The sequence below is a fragment of the Triticum urartu genome, chromosome 7, assembly GCF_003073215.2.
Source record: "Triticum urartu cultivar G1812 chromosome 7, Tu2.1, whole genome shotgun sequence".
In the NCBI taxonomy this organism is placed as follows: Eukaryota; Viridiplantae; Streptophyta; class Magnoliopsida; order Poales; family Poaceae; genus Triticum; species Triticum urartu.
In genome coordinates, this window is record NC_053028.1 from 679,899,780 (window position 1) to 679,910,701 (window position 10,922).

The following is a 10,922-nucleotide window of genomic DNA, read 5'->3' on the forward strand; positions in this document are numbered from 1 at the left end:
CAACATAGCCCGTGGTTTTGCTTTCCTCTCATCGGCGGATGGCACAAGCAGACACCAAAATACATGCACAAAATTAAGACTGTAGATTCAGAAATTAGTACTGTAGATTCAGAAATTATTGAGTAGAAATTAAGTTGCGCATGAACAGAACGGGGACCACAAGACTTCCACTCCTTTCCTTGACCCCTCTACCCCTATAAAAGGCGCCCTGCATCCTCCAGCCCTTCGCACAAAGCTCCTCTGAAATCCACATTTTGGTTCTGTTCTGTCCTGCGACGAGGAAGACATTGTAGGAGGTGGGAAAGGAGGGATCTAATCTAACAGAGGTTTTGGGTTCTGTTCTTAATAAGATGTCTGTGGGGTTTGTGTTGGTCAGTCCCCTTGTTCCTTAATCAGTGTTTTTCTTGATGTCATTTGCTTTGCCAGGTGGGAAGAAGTTCGGAAAACATGGCCGCGATGGGTGGGGACCAAAGGCAGATGATGGAGGGTGCGGCGGAGGACAAGTTCCCGGACGTGTTACGAGTCCTTGCCGTGGACGACGACTGCGTCTGCCTCAAGGTGCTAGACAACCTCTTGCGCGGCTGCAAATACCACCGTGAGTCTCTTGAATCTTGATCCCTCCGCTTCGCCAAAGTCCATTAGAATCGGAGCCTTGTGATCTTTTTGTTTCTCTGCGAATAATGCTTTCTGCGATGCAGCAACGACTGTGACGGATGCCAAGACGGCGCTGAAGATTCTCAGGGCGGGGAAGGAGAAGTTTGATGTGGTCATCACCGACGTGCGCATGCAGGACATGGACAGCTTCAAGCTCCTCGAGCTCATCCGCCTCGAGATGGATCTGCCCGTCATCAGTACACTCACTCCTCAATTCTAAGTCCTAGTTTTATTTTTGTGCGTATGAGCTGACAATTCTCTTTGAGAACGTACTTCTAATGCTGAATCTTGGATATACAGTGAGAGGACATTCATTCCTTTGGGCAGCACGTGAGATCCTATATATTCAACACGATTTTAGGAAACCAAATACGCATGCACGGCACACTCACCTTATGTTTAACTTTGGGGAAATCGAAAGAGTGGGATCCCCTTTCAGCCTGAACCAACCGGATCCCATCTAACCGTTCATCTGTCCGATCGGATGGCCCGTGGGCCGGGTAGTAGAGCGGAGGTGAATCGACACATTAGTTAATTAAGAGTAGGCCGGATGGCAGGATCGCTAGTGGTATCGGTTCCTTGCCTGAACCAATGGGATCCTGCCGAACCGCTCATCCATCGATTGATGGCTAGTGGGGGCAAGGGAATGGAAGTGGTAACCTGTGAGTTATGAGAGCCAATGTATTATTGATTTAAATAATTGTGTTAATTGTTTTTAGTATGCTATAGACATGGTGATGTGTACCATATATAATTATAAGTAGGCAACAAGCCCCTATAGGAACCGGTTCTATTTTCGATGAATTGATGTTCCAATTGCATTAAAACATGTCGTCTAGATTCAGTATAAATTTGTTTTAGAACTTCAATACATAGTGCCTGAAGTCTAGAGTTCAAATACCATCCATACAATATATATGGTAATCTAGCTTATTGTGAGTATGTGCCACACCTATGCAATGTACACCGACTACTCGTATGTGTTCGGTGTGGGTGCATTGATGGACTCAATTTAATTTAACTATTGTAAAAATCTAGTCATAAGAACCAAAACTATAATATATTTATATTTTCTGATATGACCAAATTATATTTAGTTGTTTTCTAAACTAATATCAAATGTCTAGTCCTTGCAATCACACAAAGTATAGAATTGCAGCACCTGTTTGCTAGGGTGGCATGAGTAATACAATTAGGAAACTACGTATGTTGTATTTATGTTATTAAAGGATTACCCATCTATAATCTGCTTGAGATTGTTTGTTAAAAGTACTTACTCCTGAGAATACCATATAAAGGAGTGCCACTTTTAAGCAGATACATTGAGTAGGTTAACCATGTATAATATCTACGATCCTACAGCTTTTTTGACTTTGAACTAGCACACTAATTTAACATAGAAAGCAACATGGGCTCGGTTGGAATGATGTTAAATGGCAGGTCTGCACATGGTACAGTAAGAACTTCAGTGGCAGAGACTGATATGGTTAACTACGGAAGAACTAGTTCTGCACTTTCCAACCATCAAACAGATGGTTTCGTCCCATTGACCCAGATGCATGATGTCGGTGATGCATCTGGCATTCTCATGTGCAAGATGGAACAATGGATCAGCAAGCGCTTGGTGGTCAACTGAATGGCATCAATGCCTTGTCATCGGTTGGTATTTCCAACCTTCTCAATGAAGTAAGAACTTTTCTCGTTGACATGTATCTAGTCTGTGCATATGAAATTTTGAACTGAACATGTGTATTTAAATCAAACTATCTTTCTCGCTGTAGGATTTCATTGGAGAGGAGGCTGTCATGGATGGATAATGACACTTATGTTGGTTAACCCAACCTACACGCGAGATTTTTTCGCATGCACGTTGGGAACTTTTAATTGGCCATTCCCTTGTTCTTGCACACTGTACCTTGAAACTATCTGAATTATTGTAGTCTAGTTAGAAGTACAGTCGTGTCGGGGCTTCTATTTTACTCTGGCTTTTTGTTAAGTCTGTTGTCTTTTGAGATCAAAACGACGTTCTGTTATGCTATTTCTGATGGAACCATTATTGTTCTATGTATTATCAATGTGATGTTGCATCTTTTCCCGAGAAAACATTTCAAGGTAAAAACATGTGCCCCTGTCTATGACATGGTCTTTAGGACCAATTTATCAGACACACCTTAGGGCGAGTTCATACATTAAATCTATTTATATAAAAAGGTGCTTGATGGGATAACCAAAAAAAGAGAAATATTCTAGAAAAATCCCACAAAAAATAGAAATATTCAACTGTTAATTTAATAGACTAAAATTACACAGCCATTAGATTTGATTTAATTGACTAAAATTATACGGCCATTAGATTTGATTTAAGTGACAAAATTACCCAGCATGCCATTATGATGATGAGATCCTCGTTCACCCCGTGATGTGATCATAGTTAGACTTGACTAGCAAACATGCCCGTGCGTTGCAACGGAGGAGAAAAAAAATATCACATAACCATTTAGCCTAATAGTAAGTATGGCTCTTGATAGTTTGATACTAAATAGAAGGATACCCTTGAAGTGTGTTGATGAGTATGACAATGCTTGCCAAGAAAGCACCCACTCTTCTGTTTTCCGGTTTATCTTCCCTCGTTCATCTTTCTTCATTGTTTGTTCATCCGTTGCAATAGCACAGAATCAATGACCATTGTTTTTGCTGCTCCTGGCTCTATTCTTCCCCTGTTGAATTGTTCTCTTCTCTCCTTGTCTCTTCCCCAGCCGCAACACACTACCAGAGAGTTATATGATAGCACGTGCACCTTGTACTCAACAAGTGAATCCCAGGATCCAGACCCAAATAGATCTGTCATCTCTCGACCAGCCAACATTAGCCAAATTCATACCATCTATTTTTTATTTTAAAATGTGAGAAGAAAATATAGGACAGAGATATAGCAAGAGAAAAAGCAAGGAGTTTGAATGAAGTGTGGACTCACCTTGCACATATGATTTTTTTCTCTTGTAGTTACTATGATCTTGCAGTAGTGTTGCCAACTTGCCATGCTCGGTCGGACTCAAAATCACAAAGGAACTAAATCCATGACGATAGGCTTGAGAAGAGCATACGAACTCGATCTAGAGCAGCAACAGGTAGGAGGGCTCGTGATATGTCATAGGAAAAAACCAATATTGTTCAAGCTTTGGCACCAAATATCTAAATTGCCCAATGCAATTGAAACCACAATAATGAATAGCATTGTGGAAGAAGTGCATTGTGGCTTACTTGATGTCTCGGCAACCCACGTAAGAAAGGTGCGCCGCGAACCCGTGCATCTAGTGTTGGAGTGCGGGCGCGGCAGGCAAGCGTCCGTCGTCTTGTTACACTATCCACTATTCCGATGGGGATGTCTCATCTGGTCCACCAGAAGAAGGGCTATAACTCCCTGCTCGACCTCCAGAAGTGCAACAACCGCCTCAAGAAGTTGCCGTTACGGCTTCTGGGTTTTGCTGGGTAAAACAATAGTGGTACGGGCTCGAGTTTTTTTATACTCATGGGAGAAGGAGGGGCTACGTCGTGCTGCGAAACACGAACATGGATCCGGAGTTACCAACAGAAATTTTCTAACCAACAGATCGATAGCTAGTTTTTAAATGATAGATAGGTGATCTCCAACCTTCTGCTTGGGCTCTAGCTCTCTCAGCTCATCTGTTTCACTCCTCTCTGCAGCTCCTGTAGAGCAAGCAGCTGACGATGATCTCAAGGACGACGCAGGGCATGTGGATGTATTCTGACCGAGAAGGCCTCGCCAGCCTCCCGGCCATCCGGTGCGACACCACCCGGAGGTGAAATAGCGCATCCGCCCCCGCCATGCCCAGGTTGGTAGGCAGTGCCATTGCCAGCATGGTGGGCATGTGACCCCTGATGAGGACACACGCTCTCAGCACCGCGGCGTGCCCGGTGCATCGCTCCTCCATGGCCGCCACCACGACAGCGTGGTTGCAGACGACCGTGGCGACGCCGAGAGCTCTGGTATGGACACGCGGGAGGTGAAGCCAAGGTCTGCAGCGCCGAAGGCCAGGAAGAGCAGCCAGAAGGCGACGTTGGCGGAGAACATGATGTAGGAGCCCAAGAGGAGCGTGGCGACGAGCGCGAGGTACGCGTGCGATGTCGACGCTGGGCGGGAGCAACATACATGCCCGTCGCCGCTCGTGTGGGTATGCACGGAGCACACCGGTGACGCAGGCGTTGGCAAGAAGCAGGAAGGTGAGTGCCAGGGGACACATGGCCAGGGACGTCAACATGGTCTTGGACAACTTGCCGTTGAGCAGCGCGAAGGGGGACGGCGGGAACCACGCCAGCGTTCAACACCCTGCGGATCCATGATGAAACGCCACGTAGCAGCGCCCCCGATGACGGCGACAACGCTGAAACCCCAGCACGCGGAACATCCTCCGGACCAGCGATGACACCGCGTATATAGCAACATCGCCAACGACAACGACAACGACGCCACCGCTGCCGCCACGACATGGGACATGAGTACGGCCGCCGAAAACGGATCAGTTTTCTGTCTACTATTTGGTTCAGACACGCCACACATATGAAGGAGAACTCACAACCAAACAGTGTAAAGTCCAAACGTGGCAACATATGGCAACTGCAGTAGAGTCCAAACGTGGTCTCCCCTCCCCTATTATTATTAGGTAAAGATAAAGATAAAGATTTAAGTGAAAAAATTACCCACCATCCCATTATGATAGATAACGTGGTCTCCTTTCCCCTTTTGAGATTGATGGGAAAAAGATCAGATCCTAGGTTTAAAAAAAGAAATGATATCGTCCTTCACCGTCGGACATGATCATTGTTTTTTTCCCACACATCAATTGTTCCATCTCATTCCAATCTAGCTGCGGCAAAAAAGAGATGAGATACTCCGTCATCCCGTTGTGTGGCCATCGATTTTCTTTCGTGCAATCAACTATTTCTTCTCCTTCCAATATATATTTGGTGGATGATGCTTGACCGATCAAAAACCATCAAACGGCCATGCGGGGGAAACTTCATACGACTTGTAAAGCACGGAAATACCACAGGAACTTCAACGTTTTTAATCCATGCTATTAAAGCCTTTGTTTGGTATAATTGAGTCATCTTTTTTCATTCATATGATGCTAGGGGAAAGTCCGGAATTGTTCCTGATAGTGGCGGATATTTATGTCTGGCCGGTCGGAGCCAAATTTGGTGGTTCCAGTGGCCGACATGACAGCTGTTGGTTGCACCTGGCGGCAAATTTTCGTGTTTTGATCTTTTTCTAAAACCTATTCGAGATTTGATCCTAGTTTAAAAAAATTCGAGATCTGACCCTTTTGCTACCGCCAGAGCCCATGACGGTAGGGTCTAACAGCCTACCGCCAGGGACTTTGGCGGTAGGAAACATCGCTACCGCCAACCAGGCTGGCGGTAGGCTGTTAGACCCTACCGCCAAGTACTTGGCAGTAGGCATGAGCACGCACTGTGTTCAATACTTAGAAGGTTTTTGGCGGTAGGGCATGCAACCCTACAGCCAGGGACCTTCGTGGTTGGCTGTTATACCCTACCGCCATGGTCTCTGGCGGTAGCAAAAGGTCAGATTTCGAAAAAAATTAAAACTAGGGTCAAATCTCGAATAGGTTTCAGAAAAGGGTCAAAACACGAAATTTAGCCGCACCTGGCCGGACGGAGCTGAACACGGACGTTCATGTGGGGGACTTGGTGGCTGCCATAGTGGCTGATGATATGGCAGCATCAACTTGCAGATGAAAGCTGACGCGGACATGTGATCTACTGCTGCCATGCAAAAAAAGCTGTGGAACTTGAGATACGGCGGAGGACCTGATAACTAATTACTACAGAAAAGCACAGAGAGAAGAGGATGGAGCAATTGACGCAAGCACAGAACAACAATTAGCGACTGAGAAGAGGATGGATTAATTAGTACAACCATGAGAAGAGGGCGTCTAGGTGCACAGTCGGAGTGGACTCTGGCAGAGAACTTTGCTAGGTGAGATCCGCAAGATTGATGTCATTTATTTTAGTCTGCTTGGGCAGCTCAGCTGCTAAGCGCACGTACAGAAAACTAACTTCAATCCTCATGTCCCACACACACGTACAGAAAATGCATGCATGCATGTATGCGAGCAAGCATGCATTAACAACATAAAAAGTCCATGGATTGCCTCTAGATCTTCGGGTCCAATTCTGGTCAGGAGAGCTCAACCACCTTTTCCACCGGTGCGGAGGTGAATGGGCCGTGGAGTAGGCACCAAAGGACCACTACCGGACTAACACCCTATGTCGACGGCCGCCGGCTGTCGGCATAGGCTCATTGCCGTCGGCATAGGTCTATGTGGACGGCCACCGTCGGCATATCCCCATCGGCGTAGATAACGTCAGTGTACTTGCGTCAGACCATGGGCATAGACATATATGCCGACGGCGTCCGTACGACCGTCAGCATAAAAACACCGTCGGCGCAGAATTTCACCAGACGGCACCAGACGGCGCCATCAAACACGTTGCCCAACCATGGGCTGCCACGTGGCACTGGTATGCCGACGGCGAGGCCGTCACCATACCAGTGCCACGCGGCAGCTGCTGGGCGCTCCTAGCAGCAGGGTATGCCGACGGTCTGCCCGTCGGCATACCTTCACCATGTGGCAGGTCCTAGTTTCTCCTGGCCATGGCTATAGATCTGTTCTGTATTTTTATTTGCTTTGTTTTCTCTCTTTTCTTTCAATTTGAAAGCATTCAAAGACACAAAATACGACAGTATGCATATATACACAGAAATATGACAGATCATCATCTGATACTCAAGATCATCATCAAGTTCATCATCTAAAGATACTCAAGATCATCATCATCATCTAAAGGTACTCAAGTTCATCATCTAAAGATCATCAACATCATCATCGTCGAAACTTCATGAACATAAGTATTGCAAGACATGGAACATCATCATCGTCATCTAAAGAAACTAAGAAGTAGGAACATAAAACGTATGTCACGACGGCCACAGGCACGGGTATCATCATCGACATCAGGCAAGGCCACTGTCGGTGTCAGAACCGGCAGATCTCGGGTAGGGTCCCGAACTGTGCGTCTAAGGATCGAGGGTAACAGGAGGCAAGGGACACGATGGTTACCCAGGTTCAGGCCCTCTTGATGGAGGTAAAACCCCTACGTCCTACTTGATTGAATTTGATGAGTATACGGATTACAAGAGTTGATCTCCCACAAGATCGTGATGGCTAAACCCTAGATGTCTAGCCTGTATGATTATGATTGACCCTATGGACTAAACTCTCCGGTTTATATAGACACCGGAGGGGCCTAGGTTGTACAAAGTCGGTTTAGAGAGGAAGGAATCTTCATATCCGAGCGCCTAGCTTGCCTTCCATGCCAACGAGAGTCCCATCCGGACATGGGGTAAAGCCTTCCATCTTTTATCTTCAAGGCCCATGAGTCTGGCCCATGTCACATAGCCCGGACGCCCGAGGACCCCCTAATACAGGACTGCCTCAGTAGCCCCCGAACCAATCTTCAATGACGATGTGTCCAGCACGCAAATTGTCTTCGGCATTGCAAGGCGAGTTCCTACTCCGCAGTCTTCAAAGCATCTGAACCAAAGGACTGTATTCGGCTTTTATATCTTCAGTCTTGGTAAGGTGAGTTCTTCAAATAGTTCGGCTTTACACTAAATGTCATATCCTTCGGCTTCTGCGCCATCGTCGCCCCGGCTACCACGTGTAGGGAAGGCGTGTAGGGAAGGCGTCTATTTAAGGAGATCGAATCCAGATGCCATTCCACACCAGGCGGAAAATCCTTAGAGCTTGACACAAGAAAGCACGCAAGCATGGCCAGCGCTCCCAGTTCTTCCTCCCGCCCCCACGGTCCTCAAAAAGGTGATTGGGAGAGCTGTTGTATATCCCATGCCCAGCTAACCAAGCTCTAGGTGCAGGGATATCTCCCACCTGCAGATCTAGTCCCCGTTCAGAAGGGGAGCGAGTGTGCTTCATTTCCTTTCTATTAAGAGGCGTTGGGTTTCCAATCCACCCCATCCTCCGAGGCCTCCTAGAGTACTATGGCCTCCAACTGCACAATCTCACGTCGGGCTCCATTCTGCACATCGCGGACTTCGTCGCTCTTTGCGAGCTGTTCCTAGGCTGTGAGGCCCATTTTGAATTGTGGAGGAAGCTTTTCTGCCCCGCCCCTCGCTCCCAAAAGGGATCCATATTCAAGGTGGGCGGTGCCGAAATATGGCGCATAGCCGGGACAGGATACCAATCTGGCACTCCGAAGAAGGCATCCAAATAGTGGCCCTCGGAGTGGTTTTATATTGAAGACGTCGTTCTCCCGGGCCCAATCCGACGAGGCCTACCCGAATTTTCCAACACTCAATTAAAAAAGCGCCATAGCTGGTGCCCCCAGTGCTTCGAGGAGGAAGATAGCGTGGAGGTTAAGAAGTTAATGGACAAGATAAAGATACTCGCCCAATTCAGACTGTCCATAATCTAGGTGATGGCAATTTCCATAATGCGAGGTATTCAACCACTCAAATCCAGAGGATTCCCCATGTGGAACTACAACGGGGAGGATGACACATCTCGCATTGTCGCAAGGGTCCGGACAACTTCGCCGTGCTGGCCTCCATGTTGGATGATCTTTATAAAGGGGAGAAAGAAGAGTTCATTAGCCTTAAATCCCGAGGAGGATTTTCCATGTACAATCCTCCCAGTTGGGTGAGCCTTTGCTTCGTAACTTTATTTGATCTCCTTCCCGAGTCGTATTTATTTGAACTTTTAATCCAACTATCTTTTAATAGGAATGGAGGAAGGCTGTCGCAGGGATTTATAGCTCTGCTCCGCAGCTAGAGGATCATATTCGGGACCTGGATCTTGGATTTGAGGAGGATCCTGATATATTTGTAGAGCTCAAGGAGGGGGTATTCTATCATGCGAGCTACGACGGCACAGATGTGGCCATTACAGCAGACTACCCCGGCCTTTAAAGGGGCGGCACAGAAGCTCAAGGAGGGGGATCCTCTCACGTAAGTACCTCGAAGACGTCTCCTCCAAAAGAGTTTTCTCTCCGCGCTTCACCCACTGCACTGTCTCGTGCTTTAAAGGGGCGGCGCTCATCTCGTCACTCCGCACCAGAGGCATCCCTTAAAAGGGTGGAGCCTGTGCGAGGTAGGTCTTCAAAGAGAAAGGCGGATGGCGACACTGCCCAGCCTTCATCAAAGAGGTATGGTGCCCCATGGCAATCATACCGAATTTTAACGTCCCTTACTGCACCATATTTTAGGAAGAGCATTCGCCGGACTGTATCCGGAGACCTCACCAGACATGCGTCCACCAATCCGACCCTGGACCCTGTATCCAGGGCTAGAGTTGACACGGGTGCAATGCCGGATTGTCCTCTCTCTGAAGATTCGGATAATGTATCCGTCACCAACTCCGAAGTGGAGAGTGCAATGAACCATCGGCGCCGGAGAGCCGCTATGCGCGACCCCAACTTTATTGAAGAGGCATTCAATGCCTTCAGCTTGGCGGATGCCTACATCCGAGCTGCTCGGGATGGGCTTGTTGGAGCCACTTACCAGCTTTCAAAGGATATGCTCGTATTGAGAAGATTTAATAATCATATACCGGCAGCCCCCGAGACTTGAAATAGTTGAAGCAACTAAATTTAAGGATCGTTGTATAATCAGGTACTCACAGAGAAGAACAACATGCTGTCTCAGGAGCTAGAAAAGTGTCGGACCTAGCTAACTACTGTTAGCGCCTAACTGCAGATGTCCAAGGAGGCCCCGACTGTAATGTCCCCTTCTGTCCCGAAAGTACTATCATGTGCCAGTAATGTTTATTCAAATAAACACTGTTGTATTTACGATGGATCAACTGGAAGAGAAACTGAAGGCCGCACAGGTGCCTAAGCAACATGCCGAAAGGCAAGAGGCCGCTGGTGAGCGTGTACTGACACGGACCAGGGATGAGAAGAACAAGCTGCAGGACGCTAACACCCAGCTAGGCGAAGAGCTGAAAGACGTGCGAGCCCAACTGGCGGACGCCTTGAAGGAGAACCGAAAGCTGAGAGGCGGCATATTCAGTATGCCATTTAACTTTTTTCCGTGCAGCTTGTTAATGCGAATCCTAACAAGTTTATTTCTGTAGGTGTGCTGACTAGGCGGCCCGAAGAAGAGGTGTCCGGATTTCAAGGCGACCAACTACAAGAGTTGTCTAAGGTGC

At 47.3% G+C, this 10,922-nt stretch overlaps 1 protein-coding gene and 1 pseudogene across 2 annotated transcripts; one reads left to right on the plus strand and one right to left on the minus strand.

Moving 5' to 3' along the window:
- Nucleotides 1–240: 240 nt before the first annotated feature.
- On the plus strand, nt 241–2,737 carry LOC125523320 (two-component response regulator ORR24-like). 2 transcript variants are annotated; one of them, XM_048688368.1, is made up of 5 exons: nt 241–326; nt 427–595; nt 699–851; nt 2,095–2,340; nt 2,436–2,737. In XM_048688368.1, exons 2-4 carry the CDS (start codon nt 448–450, stop codon nt 2,112–2,114), a joined length of 321 nt encoding a protein of 106 aa, XP_048544325.1. In that variant the 5' UTR covers nt 241–326; nt 427–447; the 3' UTR covers nt 2,115–2,340; nt 2,436–2,737. The 2 variants fall into 2 exon arrangements, with proteins under 2 accessions (XP_048544325.1, XP_048544324.1); XM_048688367.1 differs by having other exon boundaries at nt 699–2,340.
- A 1,542-nt stretch (nt 2,738–4,279) lies between these two features.
- Nucleotides 4,280–5,163, minus strand: LOC125519387 (annotated as a pseudogene).
- Nucleotides 5,164–10,922: the final 5,759 nt, after the last annotated feature.

What these genes read in the sequence shown, in the direction of transcription:
- LOC125523320 (XM_048688367.1), top strand. Translation starts at nt 448, where the DNA reads ATGGCCGCGATGGGTGGGGACCAAAGGCAGATGATGGAGGGTGCGGCG. An exon ending in GCGCGGCTGCAAATACCACC is followed by an intron (nt 596 to 698) that starts GTGAGTCTCTTG and finishes TCTGCGATGCAG; the next exon opens with CAACGACTGTGACGGATGCC.